This window comes from Pseudogymnoascus verrucosus (genome assembly GCF_001662655.1).
Source record: "Pseudogymnoascus verrucosus strain UAMH 10579 unplaced genomic scaffold scaffold_4, whole genome shotgun sequence".
NCBI lineage: Eukaryota > Fungi > Ascomycota > Leotiomycetes > Thelebolales > Thelebolaceae > Pseudogymnoascus > Pseudogymnoascus verrucosus.
In genome coordinates this window covers 100,668-124,170 of record NW_017263655.1, presented here as the reverse complement: position 1 = coordinate 124,170, position 23,503 = coordinate 100,668, and the positions used below count along the sequence as shown (strand labels likewise).

General features: G+C 45.7%; 6 protein-coding genes across 6 annotated transcripts; 4 read left to right on the top strand and 2 right to left on the bottom strand.

The window, feature by feature from the left end:
- Positions 1 to 122: 122 nt before the first annotated feature.
- On the bottom strand, positions 123 to 2,720 carry NUF2 (kinetochore-associated Ndc80 complex subunit nuf2). The gene is made up of 4 exons (XM_018270918.2): positions 2,472 to 2,720; positions 1,236 to 2,411; positions 835 to 1,177; positions 123 to 780 (listed from the first exon to the last, which is right to left on the bottom strand). The coding sequence occupies exons 1-3, from the start codon at positions 2,568 to 2,570 to the stop codon at positions 1,064 to 1,066; spliced, it is 1,389 nt and encodes a 462-aa protein (XP_018134102.1). The 5' UTR covers positions 2,571 to 2,720; the 3' UTR covers positions 123 to 780; positions 835 to 1,063.
- Positions 2,721 to 3,342: 622 nt separating this feature from the next.
- Positions 3,343 to 6,310, top strand: VE01_01394 (uncharacterized protein). The gene is made up of 6 exons (XM_018270917.2): positions 3,343 to 3,885; positions 3,939 to 4,211; positions 4,259 to 4,482; positions 4,530 to 4,656; positions 4,706 to 5,839; positions 5,901 to 6,310. Exons 1-6 carry the CDS (start codon positions 3,625 to 3,627, stop codon positions 6,153 to 6,155), a joined length of 2,274 nt encoding a protein of 757 aa, XP_018134101.2. The 5' UTR covers positions 3,343 to 3,624; the 3' UTR covers positions 6,156 to 6,310.
- A 3,160-nt stretch (positions 6,311 to 9,470) lies between these two features.
- Positions 9,471 to 9,836, top strand: VE01_01393 (uncharacterized protein; the record flags this gene model as incomplete). Its single annotated transcript, XM_018270916.1, has 1 exon — positions 9,471 to 9,836. The coding sequence occupies one exon, from the start codon at positions 9,471 to 9,473 to the stop codon at positions 9,834 to 9,836; it is 366 nt and encodes a 121-aa protein (XP_018134106.1).
- Positions 9,837 to 13,384: 3,548 nt separating this feature from the next.
- On the top strand, positions 13,385 to 15,191 carry VE01_01392 (uncharacterized protein). The gene is made up of 6 exons (XM_059463355.1): positions 13,385 to 13,544; positions 13,594 to 13,615; positions 13,666 to 13,854; positions 13,913 to 14,383; positions 14,433 to 14,831; positions 14,889 to 15,191. Exons 1-6 carry the CDS (start codon positions 13,467 to 13,469, stop codon positions 14,984 to 14,986), a joined length of 1,257 nt encoding a protein of 418 aa, XP_059320029.1. The 5' UTR covers positions 13,385 to 13,466; the 3' UTR covers positions 14,987 to 15,191.
- A 4,812-nt stretch (positions 15,192 to 20,003) lies between these two features.
- Positions 20,004 to 22,109, top strand: VE01_01391 (uncharacterized protein). Its single transcript, XM_018270914.2, has 2 exons — positions 20,004 to 20,743; positions 20,825 to 22,109. Exons 1-2 carry the CDS (start codon positions 20,225 to 20,227, stop codon positions 21,968 to 21,970), a joined length of 1,665 nt encoding a protein of 554 aa, XP_018133969.1. The 5' UTR covers positions 20,004 to 20,224; the 3' UTR covers positions 21,971 to 22,109.
- A 156-nt stretch (positions 22,110 to 22,265) lies between these two features.
- On the bottom strand, positions 22,266 to 23,320 carry GAR1_1 (H/ACA snoRNP pseudouridylase subunit; the record flags this gene model as incomplete). Its single annotated transcript, XM_018270913.2, has 3 exons — positions 22,953 to 23,320; positions 22,510 to 22,890; positions 22,266 to 22,450 (listed from the first exon to the last, which is right to left on the bottom strand). The coding sequence occupies exons 1-3, from the start codon at positions 23,305 to 23,307 to the stop codon at positions 22,266 to 22,268; spliced, it is 921 nt and encodes a 306-aa protein (XP_018134107.1). The 5' UTR covers positions 23,308 to 23,320.
- Between the last annotated feature and the right edge of the window lie 183 nt (positions 23,321 to 23,503).

Sequence of the window (23,503 nt, the reverse complement as noted above, 5' to 3'; positions counted from 1 at the left end):
AAAGCCTAGCTTCTAAACGTGCCCTTAAACCCTATAGTCACCTAGCTATATTCCCTAATTCTCAGTCGCCTAGCTAGATACTCCCATTCTTAGTCCCTAAGCTAGATTCCCTGATTCCCAGTCGCCTAGCTAGATACTCCCATTCTCAGTCGCCTAGCTATATTCTCCGATTCTCAGTTACCCTACCTCCCCCTCCCAGCCGTCATCCCTAAGACCCCCCACCCCCCAAAAAACAGCCCATTAGCAAATCTAAACCACGCAGTCCCAGTGACCCCTTCTCTCCAACACACCCATCCATCCACCAGCCCTACAATCCCTACGCACCCCAGCACCGTGTCCACGGATCCCAGCTCCCCCTGCAGGTACAGCAGCCAGATCGCGGCCCCGAGCGCGACGTTGCGGCCGGCCATGATGGTCATGAGGACCTGAGCGGCTGGGTTATCGGCCAGAGAGGGGGGAAGCCCGAAGGTCGTCATTGCGCGGGAGGGACTGAAGAATGGCATAGTCCCACCGAGGCCCATCCCAGTAGCCACGACCAGAGGGGGAAGGTGGCGGAGGGAGAACATTGTGGGTGGTTGGCGCGGAGATGGAGAGTTAACGGCGTTAGAGTATGATATTATACTCTTAGTAGACGAGTGAACGGTTTCGAGATGGTGGCAGTTGGACAATGGCAGAGAGATGGGGATTGTTGTTGATCGTGGAAGGAAGCAGATGCAGGGATGCGTATCTCACGTCAGCCCCGCCAAAAAAGCTTTGTGGCAAAGCCAACGTTTAAAACACCTTCCCAGATTCTCAGTTAGACAAAGTGATATTCAGTTTCCAAAATCAATTTACCTTCAGTCAGACACCATTCATTAACTTCCACATGAGGACTACTGTTGCAAAAACAAGTCCATTTATTCATTATCATTCAACTTTAACAAGGTATCACGCAATCCCCCCAACCTGCATCGTAAGCAACACCAGTATCCAGAGGTATTCCCAGCACATTACGCTCCCCGAAACGCCGCCCAATCCCGTGTTTATACCTATCCCCAATCATCTCTCCGAATAGACCAACATTCTACAACGACTGCTCCATCTCCGTGATGTACAGCTTGATGTGCGAATCCATCTTCAAGAATTCGTCGTGCGCTGTGTGTATCTCGTTCTCGATGTTCTCCTTCAGATCCACCATCTATGCGACAGTTAGCGTCAAATCTCATTAAGTCCCAGAAATACAAAGATGAACATACCTTCTTCTCAGTCTGTTCGATCCTCACCCTCCTCCTCTCCATCTCCCGTCCCTTGTCTCCCCTCTCCTCCGTCAGCGTCCTATGCACCGCCCTCAACTCCTCCATCCTCTCTTTCGCCGCCTGAGCCTTCTCCCGACTCCCCTCACGCAGTTTCTCTGTGCGCTCGTTGTACTTCGCCAGCTGCCTCCTAAGAAGCGACTCTTCGCGCTCGACCTCACGCACGTTATTCCCGCGCTCCGACAGCGCATCACGCTGCCGCGAGTTTTTGACGTTCTCCTCATCCTCCTTCTGTAGCTCCGCTGCCGTCTCTTCAAGGATCTTCGACACAGAGGCGACATCTGTTGATACGACGCCAAAGGTGTCGGTGCTAGTCTGGAGTGCTCTTGCGCGGCGGTCAAGGCTGTCGATATGTGCCTTTTCGTTGCTCAGTGACGCTCCCAGATCCGTCAGTGTAGCCTGCAGTGCCGCAGGGCTCTGCAACACATATGGCCTCAACTTCCCGCTCTCCTGCCTCAGATTAATTGCCGTCGCCGTCTTGTCTTCCAGGACATGTGTCAACTCGTCCTTCTTCTTCTGAAGCCCGTCGTATCTTGCCATAACTTCCGTCTGGCTGACCTGGAGCGCCCTTAATCTCTGTTTCAACTCCTGGTTGCGCTTCACCTTCTCCGAAACATGACTTTCCATCGCTTTCCGATTTCTCCTCATCTCCTCCAGTCGCGCCTCCATCTCCTGGTTCTCCATATACAGCGTCTCGATCCTCCCTTTCGTCGTCTCAGCCTTGTTGAAATGTTCATCGATGACGCCCGTCTGACTCTCCCTGAAGCGCACAAAATTGATAATGTAGCTGAAGATCTTGCTCAGGCGCTCGTGTGTCGGCTTCTGGAGGTCCTGGAACGAGAAGTCGTGCACCCCGCACTCCAGCAGCAGCTTGCGGAGCGACATATAGAAGCCCATCAAGTTGCGCACATCCGACGGAACCACATCCATGTACTCGCCGCAAACATCCTCAGCGGCCGCGCGCATCGCAGGCCCGATGGTGTCGTGGGTCGCGTTCATGAGCAGCTCGGCGAACCATTGGAAGATTTGTTGGATCTGAAGCGGATTCGGCTTCTGGAGGTCGGCGGCAGTGAATGGGACACCAATATCGCTGATGCATCCTGCAATTTCCTTGTCGGGCTGTGGGATATTTTGTCAGCTCTTGGACTTCTATGGATTGCGCGGGGCGGGTGGGATTACCAGGCGCATAAACGCATCGCTCTCTTCTTCTTTTTTCGTGACGCGGCTTTTTTGCTGAGATGGGGGGGGAGCCATGCTCATGCGTGGATTGTAGGACATCGTGAGGTTTCAATGCGCGATGCTGTATTGTAGATTGTGGGTTGTAGAATCGTTGTCGCATTCGATATGAGTATTCGTGGTCGATGTTGTTACCAAGAAACACAATGTAAACAAACCAATGCTTGGATATTAACCGGAATGCACAATGTAAACGAACTAATGCATAGATGCCTAAGGACGTACTTAGCTGAGTAGTCTAAGTTAGCTTACGTATAAGTAGAATCACGTGATATGTATTAATTCATATTATATAGATTTCATTCCCTTAATTTGTAAATATAAGATAAATATATAATATAAAAAATAATGAGCCCGTATTCTCAGGAATAGTGGTCGCCCTCCTAGGCTTAGCGTTCACCTCATCTGGCAAGACGCGTCATGTCGTCGTTTGGGGGCTGCATATGTTGGTTGGATACAGGGGGGGGTGGGGGTTAGTCCAACATGTGCCTTTTCGAGAAGCGGCCCGAACCCAAATCCATTGTTTTAAGTCGCATCACCTTGACGGTTTTAATTGATTGATTTTCGTTGATTATTTGCGACGCAGGAATACAGTAAACATGTTTCATGGCTATGTTGACAGCAGCCATTGGAAATGATGCCATGAAGATACGTCAGCACGTAGAACGTTTGAAGGCCTCACATTTCGTCGCCGGCCCCGGTGACATTTACGAGACCCCCAGAACAAACCTCCGTCAATCAAGCGCTAGTATTAGGCGCTATTTTCTCCGGAGCAGACCCGCAACGATAAGTCATCCTATGATTTGCTGAAGAATGAAACACCAACAGCTAGATGCTTCACTTTAGCGTGTTGGTCCCTAAGGGGTGTTTTCCCGCAGTAGTGTGCTTTTAGTATGTTCTACTTTCAGTTCTATGTAGGTCGAGGTATGCTGCCGTTGGCAATGCGTTCAAACTGTTCATTTTGGGAACAACTATGTATATATATCTGCGTGCCCTTTCAAACTTTCGTTTTCTTCCCAGATTTAATCCTCTTACAAGAACATCAATACCAAACCAAGTCACATTTTAAGCTTGCAAAACACCAGCATAATCCACAATGCAGAGCGCAGATACTCTTCTTGTTGGTAATCGTCAGACTCCCGGTGGAAGTTCGGGGTCCGTATCTGTCGATACGGATTCGAACCAAAAAGCAATCCCAAAGCACAAGCACAGTGGTTCGGATGGCGAAGTCAATGGCGAGGTATCTACAACTTTACTAGAGGAAGATCCGTTCAGTAGTGAGGCAAGCAAGATTCTTTTCGATGGCGTGGATGAATTGCGAAGGTGTGGCGCTGCCGTCGACCTCGATCTTCCACAGGTAAGATCCCTTTACTACATTTTTATGACATGATTGATTTATATTTGCAATAGCTTGTAATCGTGGGAGGCCAATCTGCTGGAAAGTCATCTCTACTTCAGAGTTTGACAGACATTCCTTTCCCAGTAGGTGACGGATTATGCACTCGATTTGCGACCCGGATAATCTCGCGAAGATCCGCCCCCGATAGCTCCGATTTTGTGAAAGTATCCATCGAAAAGGGCGATTCGGAACCATTCAGAGGTCAGGCCGACGATCAGAGAGAGCCATTCAACCCCCACGTGAATTCTATAACTGCAGAGGTCTTCGCAGATATTTTGGAACAGGTATGCCGTATTTTTGACCTGTTCTTGACGGAGGCTAACTTCAATAGGCGAGTAAGTATATGGGAATCACAGATCAGCGTGGATCGAAGCAGAGCAATTTTTCTAGCGATATCCTTAGAATCGAGCTTCATGGACCAACCCGTTCCCACTTTGGCATATTGGATGTGCCTGGAATCTTCCATGCATTGACGGAAACCGTGACCGACGAAGATATGGAGCGCGTCACTGCCATGGTAACTTCACATATGAAGAAGCCCGAGAACGTCATCATGTTCGTGACTATTTCTTTCGATGCGGTGCTTTGCTAATCCGAATCAGCTGTGTGGCTCCTGCTACTGGTGATTTAGCAATGCAGCAAATATTCACACTGGCGAAAAAGCACGCTGAAAGCTCGCGGGTCGTAGGAGTATTCACAAAGTGTGATCAGGCACCCGACCCTAAGAATGTGAGTGTGAAAAAGTCCAGTTTGCAGAGAAATACTAAATCGAGGTTAGATTGTGCGGATAGTTCGAGATAACCTCGAAATTGGCCTCCACAATGGTTGGTTCGTGGTCCAAAATCGGCCTAAAAATCCGTCCCCAACATTTAATCAAGAAGAGGCCGAGAAGGCAACGTTTCGCAGAGACCCATGGACTGATATACCCGCAAAGCAACGTGGTACCCCTGCGCTGAAGAAATTTCTTGCAATCACCCTTTCCTCTCGAATCCGCACAGCGTTTCCAGAGGTGCAAAGGAAAATAAAAGAGCTGCTGGCGAAAGAGACGGATTATTTGGAAAGTCTAGGAGAGGAAAGACTAAGCCAAGAGAGACGACGGGAATATCTCCTAAAGATTGTGGGGAGATACCAAGAACTGGCTCGGGACTCCCTGTCGAACCCTGAAAGGTTACCTTTGTCTGCTATGAAGCTGCGCGGGTTGACTAAAACTGCCATGGAAGGCTTCGCCAATAATATGAAGCTAAAGGGACATCTTCATAATTTTGCCGACGTAAGTGTCAGTGAAAGTACGGTTGATCCTAACGATTTGTACAAGGAGATCCGAACCCAGATTGCGGAAAATCGAGGAGAAGAGCTCAACAGTATGACAAACCCAGCCGTGATGAGACCTCTCTTTACCCAGCAGACTAGCAAGTGGGAAGCTTTCGGGCAGGCATACTTGGAAGAGGTAGTGAAAATGAGCAAGAAGGTTTCTTTATTGATTCTTGATTATGCTTTTTCCGAGTTTGCAGTTCCCCATCATACCGCAAGCGAGCTGAAGAACACTATCGACGAGTTTGAGACCCAGTCTCTAAACTACGCAACTCTCAAACTACGCAACATTTGCCACAGAAACTCAACGTTTCCTCTAGTAACGACCGATGAAAACTTTAAGGCTAAAGTTAAAATTGCGCAAAGTGATAGGTTCATTGCCGCTCTCATGCGATACAGGGAGAAAAATCCACCTGCGTCGTTTATCCATGCCTATGCGGACAAGGAAGTGCCAAAATTGGTTCCAGAGATGCTAAAACTGACTAGTGGTTGGGTTGTTATTGATACCAACAGACTCAACCAGCTATTCGACGAGGTCCATCCTCGTGCTACCCGAAACACCGAAGATGAGATTCACGACTTGTTGAAGGCGTATTATGAGGTGACTATCTTCCTCTATATGGACTTTCCCAACCCTTGACAGATAATTAACAATGCTTTAGGTTGCCCTCGAAACGTTCAAAACGGACATCCATCGCCTTGTGGAGGAATTCCTCAAGGATCCCAAAGGGCTCATCCTCGGTTTGTCCGACGAGTATGTGCTTACTCTCCACAAGGAGCAAGTTGATATATTAGGAGGGGAAGATGAGTTTGTGGTTATTTCTCGCAAGGAGGCGATGGAAAAGATCAAACGTCTCCAGCAAGCGACGAAGATTGCTGGAGACACGAGGACCAAGAGCATGCAACTTGAGAGGTGATATAAATGACACTATGGATATGTTGGCGCATGAAACAAGTTTATTTTGGACTAAAGTTGTAGAAAAATACTTATTTCCTGAAACTCTAGAAATGTTATAATTTCCTTTACAATTCTCTCATTAATACCATTTATTCATACCACTGTCCATCCACCTACAAACTCCAGACATCGCCCCAAACCCGCCACGCCGGCCGCTAAAATAACGGGCCCAGGGCCCAGGTTCCGCCCCTCGGTCCCCGAACCACCAACGTCACACCGGGATCATCCCACCGAGCCGTCGGGGAACAGCACTCACACCATCATGCTCATGGCGTCTCGAGTATCACATCGCATCCCTTACTTTCGCAGCCGCCTTCTCGCTTCTCCATCTCTAACCCACTCTTCTATTCACAGCACAATATATACACCCCACCACCGCCATCACACACACCAAACAATGCCCACCTCCCCTCCCCCGCTTCAAATCCTCACACCTACTCCCCCAAAGCCAAAAACCCTCTTCATCCCCGACTCCTCCTTCAACCCCCCCCACAACCGCACATCTGCACCTAGCGCGCTCAGCACTTTTCTCGGAATTTAAAGTGCGGTATCTACATCCGCGGCGCGTGGTGCTGTTATTAGCAACGAAGAACGCTGATAAACCCGATGTCGAAGCCGAGAGGGAGGATAGGGTGACGATGATGAAGGGTGTTGGCAGGGGATGTGGTGGGGGACCGGGGCGTGGGGTCGGTCGCGACGGAGGGGAAAGAGGGGGCGGCGGAGAATGAGCTGCGCGCCGCGGAGGGCGTGGATATCGCTCTCACGCCTCACGCGCTCTTCATCGACAAAGCCCGCGTTATCGCTGAAGAATCGACATATTTCAGCGCGAAGAAAGTCTTCATCCTCAGCTTCGATACGCTTAAACGGCTGCTAGAGGTGCATTACTACGACCCCCCCACTCTTCCCATATTAGGACCGCTGTTTGAGGGGAGTGTGAGGGTCCACTTGCGCGCTGGGGGTGACGAGGAGGAGGGGGAGCAGAGGAGGAGGGGAGGGGGGGTGGTTGGAGAGGAATGGGGCCAGGGGAGAATGGGTGGAGGGGTTAGAGGTGTTGCGGGGTGAGGGAGGGGAGGTAAGCCCCAGTGAGGTGAGGAGGAGGGTACAGGCGGGAGAGACGGTGGCCGGGTTGGTTACGGAGGGGGCGGAGCAGGTTATTAGTAGGAAGAAGTTGTATAGGGGGGCTTTATGAGGAGGACGGGGAAGATGAGAGGGAGTAGGAGGGGTATGAAAAAAGGTGTATGCGAGGAGGAAATGGAGGGAGTTAGGGAAAGTAAGGAGGAGTTATATAGTACGGAGGGAGCGTCGTATAAGAACAAATGATATATAAGAAGGGGTTGAGAGATAATCAAGGAGATAATCAAAAGTGGAGCAGCTTACCAGTAGAGCCAGCCATCATCGAGTATCCTGCACGTACGGCACGTCAAACTGTGAAACCACGACGCACGCACGGTATCGCCCTGGCCGTGGCCGTAGGCAATAGTCCGTGCTGACTGTGCTATACCGTGAATACTTGGGTAATGCATCGTATAATAACCATGATGGAAAGGGAGCGACGACAGAAGTGACGAGAGCATGCTAGAATTTCCGGATCTAGAAGGAGATAAAAAGTCGAATACGACGAGCAGATAAGGCTGACGAGATCTCGTAGGTTCGGAGGTTAAATTGATTTTACACTACCGTGTGCGAAAGTCAGGATCTGTATTGTATGGTCGATCAATGGCATGTTCCCTTAACGTTACTTGTCCGGTACTGTTACGGGGAAAGGGACAGAGCAAGGTGAGTGTAAAGGGGCGTCACGTGGGGACGCCCCCACGTGCAGGACACGGTAGGGCTCGGTAAAAGCAGGAGCCCCAACATAAAAGGGACTGGAGGCGTAGGACTGAGGCCTCCAGTCAATAGCCGCTGTATTCAGGTAGACCTATTGTTACGCTATATAACCTCACCTACCTGCCTTCTGATCTGGTTCCCTGAACTCCCGTGTGACCCTGGGCCTACGCCGTTACAGTGAGCCTGCTGAGCCGAGAGTTCGACGATTGGACATGGTACAAAGGTTCGCAAAATGCAGTGGCGACTGACGTGGCTTGTGACAGCTGGGTATTGTTTGTATCTAGATAGACGATTTAAGGAAACAATAACATGTTTCGAAGCGGCGAGTGAATGCAGCCATTGTTGCTTCGGGACTTGTGATGTGTCAGTTGTAGTCCGTCCCAAATCGAGATTGAATCGGGGTTGCATAGGTGAGAGCCAGATCATCGAGATACAAGATCATCGAGAATCTTGATGATCCGGCTCTCGCTTATGCAACCCAGATTCAATCTCGATTTGGGACAGACTACAACTGACATCACAAAGTCCCGGCATAAGCGAGAGCCGGATCATCAAGATTCTCGATGATCTAGCTCTCACTTATGCCGCTAATGATATGCACCATCCTATAGAACTAGCTACGTCGAAAGTAAAATCATCGATGACAGTAACATCTAGCTCATTGATGGCGCTGACAATCAGCTGTGGTGGGTAAATTCATGCCATCTGGAGACATAGTTAGTGGAAGGTAGATGTAAAGGGAGTTATAATCTAGTCACACAGGTGCAAACGGTATTATAAGTTGAGGGGAGTGTAGAAGGGATATGAGGGGTTTGTAACACGTAAGAAGAATGGTTGTCGCTATTGAGGTTGAATCTGTCCCAGCGGGACAGGAAGAGAGTATCTGCTCTCATACGATCGCATAATTGTGTAAGAAGGCTGTAGGTTTAGCTACTGCGCTATCTGCATCTAAATATACGTACTGCATAGCTTGGTGTTCGAAAAGTGACTCGTCGATAGTTCTGAGTTTTTCGGATCAGTTTCGGAACCAAATATAGAATGGCATATGAAAGGGATCGATAGATCCATCCGCAATGACGTTACCAAGGATATAGAGCACTCGCTCTAGGAATTCGGTATGTCTATCATTGCTGCTACCGTTCGCGATCCACGGGGAACCCGAACGATAATCATGCAGAGCTTGATCATTGGTTTTAGTAGTGTTGCTCTCCCCCGCCAGCTCGGAACTGCTGTGTGCCATTACATAAAAACGGCTGCAACTGACGTTGAGTGATATCACTACCTCATTATATAGACTTTCCCTAGCTAAGAAAAAACGTATATAAAGGCCATCATGTAGATTAATTATTCATTAGAGAAGCAATATTCTACATAACAAACAAGTCCTTCTACAGCACTATATCACTATCCCACACAAAACATTCAAGCACATAAGCTCCTAACTAAAATGTGGAACAACTTCATCACTATCGCCCTTTTCCTCACTTCAGCCGTCACTCTAGTCACCTCTAATCCCACCAACCCTGTCTGCGGAACCTGCAACCCTGTCTCGGGTCTGAACCACTGTGACCCAACCACCTCGTGCATCAATACTGGTGCTCATTTCCACTGCGCCTGCCGCGCCGGCTATAAGGCGTCTAAAGAAAACAACAATGTCAACAAACAGTTCCGCCTAACGATGCCCAACTATGGCTTCCTCGTGTTCACGCCCGAGAATACCGTTTGCAATACCCTCTGTGATAACCCCTATGGTGGAGTAGGCACGTTGTGTACAGAGGTTCCGACTTACTCAGGGCCAGGCTGTGCTGTTTGATTGCGATTTTAGGTATCTGGATAGTTGAGATAATCGTCGTCATATGCTTTGGGTCAACGCGACATGATTCACGGGGATAGGGGGATAATCAAATTATATTCCGCAATACTGGCAGTCGGGGTCCAGACCAATCACTCCCATCAATTATTATTTTTTCGCTCTGTATAGTTACGCACAATATATCACTAGGCATCTAATAGCAGACTTTATAATACAAGAGCTTAAGATGAAACCCTGGCATACTAATAATACACTTCACCATCGTCTGGAGAAGGATTTTTGATATTTTTGCTAATTTGGGTAACGATTCTGATTTTAACTGTGATCTATACTATCTCACTTTCAAAGGTATTAGTTACGCTGTTATGCCAGCAGAGCCAACCTTCTTTGTTGTCACTAAAATGCAACTAACGACGATAGTTAAACGTTATGTTCCGGCCCAACCGTGAGTTATTCATGCTCATGAGCTGGCCGGCCCAACCAAAAGTAAGAGTAGAGTAGTTAATTGATATATAGCTATATACTATTACCTACTGTGTCTGCTCGTGCCCGCTTCTGCTTTAGCCTCTCAACTAGAGCTATTTCTATACGAATAGCTAGGCCTAATAAGTTGCCACAATCATAATCATCATTATGACAGTGTACACTACACTCCTTTGCTTCCTTATAGCACTAGCACCGCTTTGTACTACACTGCCCCTTACATTGACACCATATTCTAACCCGTACGCTTATAGAAGCCTCTCTAGCTGCAAGCCCTAGTGTTACTTGCTTTATAGAAGTAGGAATAATGATATTAGACTATAGAGCTTGCTCTATATAGCTCTAAGTGATTTTGTAGGTATAAGGCGTTATATAACACCTAAAGGTGTAAGAATGCAATACCTATGAGGGTAAGGCTCTTCTAGAATGCGTGCATATAACCTCTTATGATCAGTTAAGGTTCTATCCTCTTAAGGAACCTTTATAGAGACTATTGCTCCTATATTAAAGTGCTAAATATCATGCTTCTTTGTATACTTCTACACTATAGAAATCCTTGCTCGTTAAGTAGCTACTATAGCTCTCTCAATTATAGGATCTAGTATAAGCTGAAGCTCAGTTCTAAGCTGAGCTAGAACTTGAGCCTAGGTCCCACGCTGAAGCTCAATTCCGATTTCTAGCTTAGAGTGTAAGCTCTTAATTGCGAGCTCAATTCTGATTTCTGGCTTAGAGTGTGAGCTCTCAATTGCGAGCTCAATTCCGATTTCTGGCTTAGAGTGTGAGCTCTCAATTGCAAGCTCAATTCCGATTTCTAGCTTAGAGTGTAAGCTCTCAATTTCGAGCTCAATTCCGAGTTCTGGCTTAGAGTGGGAGCTCCTAATTCTAAGCTCAATTGAGAGCTCTAGCGCCTAGCGGAGCTGTGGGTCAATTAGAGCTTCGGGCTCAAGATCACTCTCAAATATCGGGCCCATGGTTGGGTCTTCCTACTTAATTCCAATTGACAAATCCTTCTAGGCCTAACTGTTGAGCTAGTTAATATATGAGCTCTGCTCTTAGAATAGAAGCTTAGCTAGCGCACACCTAATTGTAGAGTGGATTTAGGTGTTCATAGCAAGCACTACTTTAAGTAGCTCATTCTTCCATTCTATAGACCTATGATCCATTTTCTATGCCTAGAGCTTATTCTTAACAACTTCATTTACTTACTTAACTAGGCCTTGCGTTTATAGTAATTATAGTGCTCTATTTACTACCTATATTCTATACTTCTATAGTAAGAGTAAGAGAGCCCCCTTAAATTCCTTTCTGTTATTAGCTTACATAATCTTAGGAGGTAAGAATGTAGTAATAAATTAAGTAAAGCAGTCTAAAATAGGCTCTACGTGCTTGCTTTTTAATAGGTATAGCTATATATATTTTAAGAAATAATCCTTTATATAAAGAATCCATTTATACTACCCTAATAGCTTATAGTATATATTAATTAGGTTAATTTAAACCCTCTCTTACGCTTGCCTACTTATAATAAGGACTAAGGGAGCCTTAGTTATATTTAGTTGATTTAGTATATAATTCTTATACTGTTTAAGTATAAACTTAACATCTTCTTACTTTATTCTATAGTATTATTACTTAATAGTAGGCTATACCTTATTCTAGCTTACATGTAGAAGCTTAAGGTGTTCTTATATAATAATATTAAACACCTCTTCTTTTAGAACTATAATTCTAGGGTATAGATGCTATATATCACCTTGCTTATATAGCTTATTATTAATAAGCATAAAGCTAGAGAGTGTGCATATCTTAAGGTTTAAGCTCTCTTTATTATATAGTATGTAGGTAGTAGGATTATTAAGTATTATGTGCATGCAGTGCCATTTTTCGTGTATAAATTACTTACGGTTATAGTAGGTAGTACTACTCATATAGACCTTAAAAGCAGTGCGCACATCATGTGGAAATGGATTGATCGAAGCAATAGTAGCCATAATTGCTATAGTTGTAGGTTGTAGGTTATAGATTTGAATTTTCTACGATACTATTCTACACTACTACGTTGGGTTGGGTTGGGCTCACGGTTGGGCTGGCCCAACCGTGAGCTTCAAAACTCGTGGTTAGGCCGGCCCGCTCACGGTTGGGCCGGAACAGTTATGTCCCAACTTAGCAAGGAGCACAAGCAAACTCGCCTAATTTAACTAGCGACCCGATGGATCGACGAGTCGATCGATAGATCTTGTACTTAATACCCGCCCGATCCAACTAGCGACCGACGGATCGATGGGTTGATGCATCCAACTACCTAGAAACTGCCCAATCTAGCTGGCAAATCGACCGATCGACGGGTCGATGGATCTAATGTAAGCTATGGACCCCTTGTGTCTTACGTTGCGTCGGTTTTAAAAGTTTTACGGAGACTAGTTACATAGAGCATAAGTGCCTCTCTCCTCCATTTTATATGCAAAAATACATTCTTACGTATAAGGGGTTTCTCTGGGGCATAAGATAGATCTGTAGCAAAATAAATGCCGTAATTGACGTCTACGTCGAAAACTTTTGTTAATGGAATTTGCCGTTCTGTTAATTCCCACCTGATTGCAGTTAGCTAAGAATGTTGGAAACAGTAAAATGCAATGACGAAGTTCCTAAAATGTAGTTAACATTATATTATTTTTGCGTCATCTATAGCCTCATATTCTTGGGAAGTTCCTTTTGCTGAAATCTCCGCTTCGTCTTAATAGAAGCAATGCAAAGCTCTGTGGTGAGATTAAAGTTTGCATATCGACTAATTAATTGACGGCAGGCAGGCTAGACCGCGGCTTATTCCGCAGCCCTACACATTACCAACTAATCCTTGTCCCGTATGTCGTGTAAAGTTGTCATTCCAGCTAGTACATTAGCTGAAATGGTGATCTCAGGTGTTATAGGCCGACTTTGACATCAGATTATCGTCATGAATAAAAATGTTAATTCCGCTCCAGTGATTCTAGGAATCTGAGCATTAACTATGTCTTGGGACCACGGGGAATGCCATCGTGATCAAGTATGAACAAATATAAATAGAGCTCAGATACTGCCTGAAGGAAGGTGAGAAACAGCAACATTCGAATCCCAGTATCAAGAGCAAGAGAAAAGGACACAGCAGTCATGCAATACTTCAGCGCCATTAGCCTTTTGGCCTTCCTTCCCTTCGCATTCGCGTCTGACTCTCCACCTAAGCAAATAGTGAGTGGTCACACTTGAATACGTACTCGGTTATACTGACTCGCTACAGTTAGAGCTCTGCAAGCAAAGAGGTATGCTTGGCAGTCCATCTATTTGTAGACAAATGTTCACAAATCTATAGGTCAAGTCCCTCAGCAAGAAGATGGAAAATGGAAATGTGCCACTGTCCAGACTTCCGACATCTGCAACCCTGACCAGGATCTGAATACTTTACACAAGGATCCCAAGACAGGTCAGTGGATCTGCTGTCCTCGAGGGCAAGATTTAAAGCAGGACTCTTGCGTGCAACCCGGAGGGAAGGGTGACCAAAGTGAGTACAGACACATCTGATGGTGACCAGCATTGCAATGGGCGCTGAAACTGTGTAGTCCCTATTCCACTCCCTGGAACCTGTGGGACTCATCTCAAGGACGCCGGGCTAGAAAGCCTTCTTCGGGAAACTCTGGTGCGCTGTTTCCCTCACGACCAGGTAGCCTTGGACGTGTTCATCGAGTACTACCTCACCGTTCTCAACGGAAATATCAACCTTATCGAGGTCATCATTAAGAATGGCTGTGGCAAGCCTACACCAAACCCTGACCCGATTCCTAACTGGAAGTGTCCGCGGGACAACTCGCCGTGTAAATGGCTTCCCTTGGAGAACAACAAAGTTCGAAAAAACCTACCGGCAACAGGCTCTGATCACAAGGTCTTACCCAATCCAAACGTACCCGTGGTGAACTACAAGTATCCCTTTGACACGTGGGTAGTGGGGTGGCCCGATGATGATCTAAGTATTTATGTCAAGGATCAGAAGCTCCAGCCACAAGCGTCCGGGACAAGCTATTTGATTCCTGCTGGCAAGTTTTGATACCAAAGATTGAAGAAAAGTCTAACTAGTGGTCACAGGAACATCGGCGGATGATGTGTACTACAAATCCCCCAAAGGAGCTCAAATCCAGTTCTTTGGAGCCTGTTCAGCAGATACACCCTGCATAGGCGAAGAAGTAGCAGCCTGGAATGAAGGGAAGCCACTGTACACAACTGCTCGGGATCAAGATATTGACGTCAGCGGTTACGACTTCGATCTTGTTTTCACCATTGCAGATACTTGGGTCACCACAGAACAGTATACGGTTCTCGCAGATGGTAAAGAGGTTGGTAAGACGCATGGCCCACTGAGCCTCGGCGATGATAAATATAATACGAAACATATCGCCTCCACTGTTGATGTTGGCCGTTATGACGCCGGGGCCTTGAAGAGTATCTCTAATGCTGGATTCTGGGGTTCATTCCGAATTCCTAAAGGTGAGTGGTGAAACTGGAATCGAATATGATCGCTAGATGTTCTAATATGGCCTGCAGAAACCAAGAAAGTAACCGTGCGCCTCGGAGCCTGCGACAGTATAAACCACGGATACTTTGTTTTTGAGTATCGGATGGATAAGCTCTGTCAATGCTAAGGCATGACATTCTAAACGAGCCACACCGTAGTAATAAAGTCGGATTTTTACGACAAAGATCAACGAGGACTGTTAGGGTCTATTGATGGTCTTAAAAGGAATAGCCCTAAGCATTCTGAAGATGGCTTCCGTATGTAAAGGGTTAACTGGTAAGGCAAGGGATTAGGCATAAAAGGCTTTTTAAGTGTATGCATTATAGTCTGCGGTATAACAAATACTATATCAAGTTAAGCACGAAGCTCTTATTTAAGGGATGGTTAAAGCATACTCCTCCGCGGCTTATTCGTTGCCTGACACAATAACATTCCGGGCTGCTTTGGTTCTCCCAACCTGTCTCGACTCTCCACTCCCTCGCCAGCTTGCGACGTCCTACCCGTGTTTTGTCCGTACATCCACGCGGTGCACAGCCGTCTTGTACAGATGCAGCGAGAAGTTCGACTCGCAGGACCAGACGCTCCAGTACTTGGGCATGGGCCCACCAATGGGCGCTCCACAGGTCAGCGTTGTCCGCGTAGGAGTCGCTGTTCGTCAGGAAGTGGAAAGGAGAGGATAAGTCGGAGGCGACGTCGACGATGTTGGCGGTCCATCGTGAGCTTCGCTTGGTAGTTTGGGTCAGACGTGTTAAGCACGGTGCTCGGTGGAACCGGCATTATGTGTACGTCGCCGAACTCGTTTAATCTCTGTAGGCAGAGCTGCCTGAATGGTTGGTAACTTGAAACATAATCGTTAGTACTTGTGCTTCCGCTACCTGACCTCATTGATATTGACCTAAGGTAGCGGGATGATCTTGAGTGGCTGTTCTTCTTCCACTTGGTAATTTTAGCATATCTCGCAAGGGGTATGCTGTGAGGCCTTGATCCAGAGCCGTCGAGAGTGGCTAGCCAACTTGTCTTTCAACCATGAGTGCTTCTGCTCCCTGCGCTTGCAACGGTCGCAGGTCTCTAGTGCTATCTTCGGGGTCCGTTCATTGATGATGTGATTTATGTGAACGAAGCCCAGTTCATCGATGATGTGATTTATGTGAACGAAGCCCAGTTCATCAGGCCGTAACCAGCGCTGACTCTGACGGGTTGGGAAGAAGATCGAGTGATGGAAAGGACAATGTAGGGGGCAGTGGCGTGAGCAGCGGATTGTTCCTCTATCGGTACGTACACACACACAATTTATTTACGCACAGTAGAGGGCGAATATAACCTGAACCACCCTGGAATCACGATGAGCGATTTTTCCGCTACCTTAGGCTACACACATCCCTGCACCCACCCTTCCGAATTAGGCCGTATCCGCTACAGTCGCAACGTTAGTGCTAACTCAACTATGGCTTTAGCGATTCTGCTCGGTGGCAGTGACTGTAGACAGCTCAACCTTTATAAAAAGCTGTAAATGGGCTCTTATATGCTTTATTATCATACCTTACCTACGTAGTGATATTATAAGGATGCCTCCTTACTTAGGGTAGTTATGGTCGTTACGTAGCGCCCTTAAGACTTAGGGCTGTTATAGTTTAATTACAACTACAAGCCTTAGGCATATAGTAAGGAAGCCTTAGGCAAATAGGGAGTTAGCTAAGTTAGAGTAGTTTTAGGTATTTTAAGGGAATAGCTATAGAGGGTTACATCCTTATCTTTTTTAGTATCCTTTATAGTAGACCTATAGGATTATACTAACTTCTATCTAACTTATACTCCTATATGCAACTTCTTATAATATAGTGCCCTATATACTTACATATAGTAAGTATAGTAAGACTAGTTATAATATTTTAGCACTTTTGCTTATTTAGTGCTTTAATTATATATATACATTATTATATAAGCTTTTAAGTAATATAAAACAGCTAATATTAAGAGGTTAAAGGAAATAAGATAAATAAGGAAGTATAACGTATTTCACAAGCGACTCGCCCACACAAGCGACTCGCCCACCAAAACACTAGAATATGACTATTACTACTACTACACTACCACCACCTTATATAATAACCCTTATTCTATTGCAATTGATTCCTAGCGCCTCTCGCACGTACGAGCATTATGCCCCATATTACCACATGTGCCACATCGCCGCTGTCGGCCTATAGAACCCACCTGCCGAGTAGTCTCACTTGCCACCTCCGTACGGAGTTGAGCATCAACCTCAGCACTCTAAAGGATATCCTCTCCCTCTCGTACAGAAAGACTGCCCCCTTGCATTATACGCCTCTTACGCTTCCTTTCCCTCCTCTTTTTCTGTTCATTTGCAGCCTGTAGAGCCTTAACCTCTGCCTTGAGTAGAATAGCAGAATGCATCATCATTTCTGCCCCTTTAACAAGGCAGCTAATAGCATCATTAATTGAGGTAGGAGAGCTGTTCTGATGTCGTACGATGCAGTTCTTAATGTGCTCTATTTAAAAGTTAAGCTCCCGTATAGTTTGAGGAGTCTTTGAAGTCTAATTGCTACTCTCAACTATAGGAGGAGTTAGAGTCCTTAAGTGTAGATTTAAGTAAGAGAGGACAGTCTGTAGCTCGTATAGAACTAGCCCTATAGCCTAGAATCCGCTCTTAATGTTCTGCTCTATAAATGTAGCTTTGAATGCTTCTTTGAATGTAGAGAGGAACTTGAGCTTTGTAATGTGGTTTAGCTGGTTTCGTACGAAGGTTTCAATCTGCTTTCCGTACGAGAGCTTTAGTAGCGCAAAGCAGCTTACATCAAGAGGCTAAAGAATGTGCAACGAGTGTAGTGGTATATAGAGGGTAATTATCTTCCGTTCTATATAGTAGTGTTGAAATTAAGCAGAGAGGTAGCTCTCATGCCCATTAAGAATAAGAAGGCGATAGGTTCCAACCGTACAAGCATTTGTATGCCGATTGAAGTGTTGAATCCACTTGTACCTAATTGAATTTGAAGTCCACCTATTCTTACTTAGTGTAATTACCTAGTTGTGTAGTAATCCTAAGTCCTCGTACTAAGCAGAGAGGTGATTCTACGCCTTGAAAATGATGAATGGCGGGAGTGCCCATCTATACGAATTAACACCTTAAATAATTAACACCTACTCTCTATTTCTAGGCTGTATAGTCTTTAGACGGCTCTTTGCTTCTAAGCTTGTAACTACTTTTGCAGTAGCAATAACTCCTATTGTGAAACCTACTTTATTAAAGTTGTAGATGTCCTGCTCTAAGATTCCGTATTTTGTAATTATGTTTCGTATAAGGGAGAACCACCCTTTAATTATCTTCAGATCTTCGCATTTTGCTCGTTTATAGTTATACTTCCGACTAAACTTTGCTTTAATTTCTGTACGACGCTTTATGAAGTTAGTAGTCTAATTCTTCCTAACAGGGCTCTTGCCTCGTTCGGAGAGTAGAAGGTCAGCCATTTCTTGTACAGCTTGCAGCTAGGGCGGAAATCCACGTGAATCTAGGTCGAGAATGTACTAAACGAGAGCTGACTCTTCGTACGAAGTCAGATTCTGTGATTTAGGAATAGAATCGCGTTGAGAAGCCATTCTGTGAATCTGATCGCGTAAGGTCGTTTAGGGGATATCGTACAAAGCTGCAGCTGCTCGAACACTTCGAAATTGGCCTTGTTTGATTGCATTAATAGCCAATAGTATTCAATCCTCTTGATTAGAGGATTAGGCTTGTGTTGGTTGTGGCATGTTTACATTTGTCAAGTTGACGCGTTTTAGTGTTTTAGTGGGCGAGTCGCTTGTGTAGGCAAGTCGCTTGTGAAATACGTTATAGAGTATTATAATATAATTCTATTAATAATAGTCCTTAAAGAGAGCTAAGTAATGACTTTTATAACTATTAAGTATTAATAGATAATTTATACCTATTATATAACCCTTTATATACTTATTAAAGTGTTTTATCTAATCTAACCTAATCTTATTTATTATCTAACTATTATTACTTATATAAATCCTCTAATCCTTTAGGAATTAGTAGGGTAAGAGGTAATATTTACCTTTAACAACTATATATAAAGGTACTACCTAGCTAGTTATATATATACCCTAGATTACTATAACCTATTCCTAATTACCTAGCTACTTTATATAAGGCTTACTACATTATTTAGAGCTTATAACTACCTTTATACTTAAGAGTATACCTATTAAAAACCTAGTCTTATTAAAGTTATAGATATCTACCTCTTAGATACTATACTTAGTAATAACATTCTATATAAGTATAAACTAGGCCTATATAACATTAGGATCTTTACATTTAGCCCTTTAATAATTAATTTAGTATTAAAAAGCTATCTTAAGCTATAGGTAGCACTTTATAAAGTTCTCTACCTATTATAGTCTAACTAGTAATACGTTTTAGTCTATATAAAGGTAATTAGCTATTTCTTAAACATTGCTCTATTAGGGTTAAAATCCTTATAAATCTAGGTTAAGTATACATTAAATAATAACTAACTCCTCTAGATCTATAAGCTTCCTTAAATTAGATAACATATTATGTTATAATTATTATCTAACATGTTAATAGTATAAAGTTGTCATAGGTATTTCATAGATCTTTATAGCGTCTTATATAGAGAGTTTAGGGTCTTTTTTTAAAGCTTAAATAGCAAGGATAGTATAGCTTTTAACTAAAGAAGATTCTATAATAATTAGTTGAGAAAAGTGATGTTTAAGTTATATGGTTACATTTTAGGAAAAAGTGTTCCGCTCGCTATGATGTTCCGCTCGCTATGCAAGTACGTTATGCAAAATGACTTATAAAATTTAGGTTTAAACTATGCATATCGCTTACCCTCCATTCTTCGACCACGCACATGGCTTCCTCCAACCTTGAGCGAAGCGAAAAGTTGGTCATGACGATTAGTTAGTATTGTGAGTGTGCCGGCTCTTGATAGCGAGCCGTTGCAAATTCCGGGGAAGGTGGGGCCAACTAGATTCCTTTTTAGTCTAGTTAATATTGGCCACCCCGCGTTGGCATACGAATAGGCCCGGTTTCTGATGGGCCGCATCTCGGAATTTGGTTTCCATGATCAGCCCCCTTACGACCCGAGTGGAGATATCCGAACTCACGACTGTTTTAGTCTCATTCAATCTAAGCGGCCTTCCCCAACTATGGGGACCCCACAGTCTCAAAATGATATAAGAATTGATAGTCTCACTTATCTGCCACGACAACTTTATCATCTTCTACCTGCCACACCTTCCTTACTTCTATATATGCATGAAAAAAACAACTTATCAACAGAGCCAAATAGGTATCTAATCTCTGTCCGCCATGTCCATAGACAAGAAGCTCGACTCGGATACTGTGACGCCTGAAGAAAGGGTCCAAAGCGAGCATGTGGAACGCTCCGAGAACAAGACCATGACCGACCTGGAGGCTGATGATATCTTCGCCGAGAACTTGGCGTATGGGCCAAACGGCATCCGTGGGCTGATTGGCAACTCATACGTCTTCGGTGCCGCCTTCCTCGCCTCGCTGGGCGGCTTCTCCTTCGGCTACGACCAGGGCGTCATCTCGATTATCAACGTTATGGAACAGTTCCAAGACGCCTTCCCCCAGACGAAGACTGCGTTTGGCACTAGCCTCATGACTGCCATGCTGCTGCTCGGCGCTTTTATAGGCTGCATCTTCATGCCGTACCTGGCTGACAGGATCTCGCGTAAGTGGGCCCTGACCGTTGTGGTTATTATATTCGACATCGGCGCCATCATCCAGACCGCGGCTCAGAGCTACAGTGCCCTGGTTGTTGGAAGAGCTATTGGAGGTATTGGAGTTGGTACGCTTGCAATGGTATGTAAACATGTACTCTGTAAAGTTGTTGTTTTGAAAATGCGTGCTTTTGTACGGAAAGCTAATGGGGATATAACACAGGGCGCGCCGCTATACATCTCTGAGATCTCTCCGCCAAATCTACGAGGAACACTTCTCGTGCTCGAGTCCATCTCCATTGTGTCTGGCGTCGTCATTGCATTCTGGATCACCTACGGTACACGATTCATCTCCAGCGAAGTCTCGTTTAGGCTCCCCCTGGGATTGCAAATGCTCTGCGCCACATTTCTAGGTGTTGCTATCCACCTCTTCCCTTACTCGCCCCGATGGCTCGCTCTCGTCGGCCGCAACGAAGAATGCCTAACCAGTCTATCAAAGCTGCGGCGTCTGCCCCCTTCCGACAGCCGCGTCCAAAAGGAGTTCAAGGGCATCGTCGCCGAGGTCGAATTCAATAAGATGGTCTTGGCACAAAGACACCCGGGAACTGGCTCTTTCAAGCTTGAGGTGCTCTCGTGGCTTGATCTTTTCGACCGCAAGATGTGGCGCAGAACCGTGGTGGGCTGCGGAGTCTGCTTCTTCCAGCAGTTTTCTGGCATCAACGCTTTCATCTACTACGCACCCACCCTTTTCCAATCTATAGGGCAGTCGCCCGAGATGGCGCTTACTCTATCGGGAGTCTTTAATGTATTGCAGCTTGTCGCTGTCGGAGTCTGCTTCGTTGTCATCGATAAGGTGGGACGAAGGCCACTTGCCATCGTGGGAGGGTTTGGCTCCTGCATCTGCTACGTCGTCATTGCTGCTATTGCTGGAGTCTACTCAAAGAACTGGTCAGCAAACCCGGCTGCTGGCTGGGCAGCAGTCGCCATGGCCTTCTGCTTCATTATGGTTTATGGCGTTTCCTACTCGCCCTTGGGGTGGAGCCTGCCCCCGGAGGTGTTCCCAAATTCTAAGCGCGCGAAGGGTGTGGCTCTTTCTGTGTGCGTTAACTGGCTTTCCAACTTCACCGTTGGAATCGCCACCCCTCCCATGCTTGAAACTATTGGTTACGGGACCTATATTTTTTTCGCCTTTTTCTGTGGTCTTTCCGGTCTCTGGGCGTTGCTTCTCGTCCCGGAGACAAAGGGCAAGACTCTAGAACAGATGGACATCATGTTTGGGGATAAAAGCGGGCAGGAAGAGAAGGATTTCATGAGGATTGCAGCCGCTTCGGCTGAGCAGACCCTTATGGGCCAGATACAGCATGTATGAAGTTGCTAGGTCTAGACAGACATTCGCTGTATTCTTTAGGCTCACAAACAACTATATGTCATATATAGCGGATAGAGTTGAGTTATCTGAGGGGTTTGAACTTTTGGCAGGCCAAGTTTTCTCTGTTACACAATATAGCACTGTATCCTTACTTATACTAGCCCATCTCATGGAATACACACATATCTCTAAGAAGCAGGCAGTAACAAGATCTCATTTGAATCCATTGCTGATCAGTATTTGGACATCCGACAGAGTCAGCTATGTACTATGTAACCACGCTATCAATATCTATCTAAGATTTATCTGGAAAGCCAAAGTCTACATTGAAGGCCGGATATACATATCTCCTGATCCCAGCTGACTTGTAGATGTTTTCTAGAGCTTCCATGTCGTCTGCATCTAGGTCAATGATTTTATTATTCTGGTCAATTCGACTCTCCTGTACAGACTTAGCGATTACAATGCTGCCGCGTTTGTCTAAGGATCATGTATCAGCATTAAATATAATAAGACGATAGGAGCAGGGGAGGACAGACTGTGATAGCTTAGGAGAACAGTGGCGGGAGATAGTCCATGCTTCGCAGCAATAGCCTGCACAAGTGACTCTTTCATCAGAGGGGATCCGGCGCTCCCAAGAGGTGAGTATGCCATGATTTGGATGCCTCTAGAATTGCAGAAAGACACCACCTCGGTTTGTGGTAGGTAGGGGTGGTTCTCAATCTGATTAACCGCAGGGACCACGGTGGCATGGGAAACCAACTCCTCTAGATACTTCAGACTGTAGTTGCACACCCCTATCGCCTTCACCTTTTCCGTTCCGACTAGATCCTCCATCTGTTTCCAGGTCTGGATGTGTGACCATGACAAGTCAAGATCACGGGAGCCATCTGGATGCGTGGGAAATTTGATATCGTTGCCTACAACCAACAAGTTCTCATGTCAGCCTAAATGGCCATACAACTGAGCTGTACATCCATACCGTGAGGATTCATGGCCACTGGCCAATGTATAAGATAGAGATCGACATAGTCGAGCCCTAAAGCCTTCAAGCTCATGTCGAGGTTTTCCTCTACCCTGGACGAGAAGGTACACCACATCTTGCTAGTGACGAAGAAATCTTCTCTCTTTACGGCACCTGAGTCCAGAGCCTCCTTGATACCTTCCCCAACCTCAGACTCATTGCCGTAACAGAAAGCGCAGTCGATGAGCTTGTAGCCGGTACGGAGCGCGTACGACACGGCATTTTTGACCTCTCCTGGTCCAGATTGCCAGGTGCCGAGGCCTAGGGCAGGGATGTTGGCTCCTGTGTTCAGTTTGAAGTATGAGGGTGCCATATTTGCGAAGTGGGTACAAGGTGTCGTGCTTCTCATAACTGCGTTACGGCTGCGTCCATATTACTACTACCTATACCTAGTCCTTCATGAAACGATGCCGGAATTCAGTTTCCGCATAGGGCCGCCGCTCATACATATGCACATTAACGGAAATTCCCTCCGAGATGACTGCCCGTGGGCAACAATGGTCTAGGCT

Bases quoted from the DNA above. Each gene is read 5' to 3' on its own strand.
- VE01_01391 (XM_018270914.2), top strand. From the start codon at position 20,225: ATGTCCATAGACAAGAAGCTCGACTCGGATACTGTGACGCCTGAAGAA. The intron at 20,744-20,824 runs GTATGTAAACAT...GATATAACACAG, and splicing joins GAGTTGGTACGCTTGCAATG to GGCGCGCCGCTATACATCTC.
- NUF2 (XM_018270918.2), bottom strand. From the start codon at position 2,570: ATGTCCTACAATCCACGCATGAGCATGGCTCCCCCCCCATCTCAGCAA. The intron at 2,412-2,471 runs GTAATCCCACCC...AATATCCCACAG, and splicing joins GCGATGCGTTTATGCGCCTG to CCCGACAAGGAAATTGCAGG. The intron at 1,178-1,235 runs GTATGTTCATCT...ACTGTCGCATAG, and splicing joins TCGAACAGACTGAGAAGAAG to ATGGTGGATCTGAAGGAGAA.
- VE01_01392 (XM_059463355.1), top strand. From the start codon at position 13,467: ATGCAATACTTCAGCGCCATTAGCCTTTTGGCCTTCCTTCCCTTCGCA. The intron at 13,545-13,593 runs GTGAGTGGTCAC...GACTCGCTACAG, and splicing joins ACTCTCCACCTAAGCAAATA to TTAGAGCTCTGCAAGCAAAG. The intron at 13,616-13,665 runs GTATGCTTGGCA...ACAAATCTATAG, and splicing joins AGAGCTCTGCAAGCAAAGAG to GTCAAGTCCCTCAGCAAGAA.
- VE01_01394 (XM_018270917.2), top strand. From the start codon at position 3,625: ATGCAGAGCGCAGATACTCTTCTTGTTGGTAATCGTCAGACTCCCGGT. The intron at 3,886-3,938 runs GTAAGATCCCTT...TATTTGCAATAG, and splicing joins TCGACCTCGATCTTCCACAG to CTTGTAATCGTGGGAGGCCA. The intron at 4,212-4,258 runs GTATGCCGTATT...TAACTTCAATAG, and splicing joins TCGCAGATATTTTGGAACAG to GCGAGTAAGTATATGGGAAT.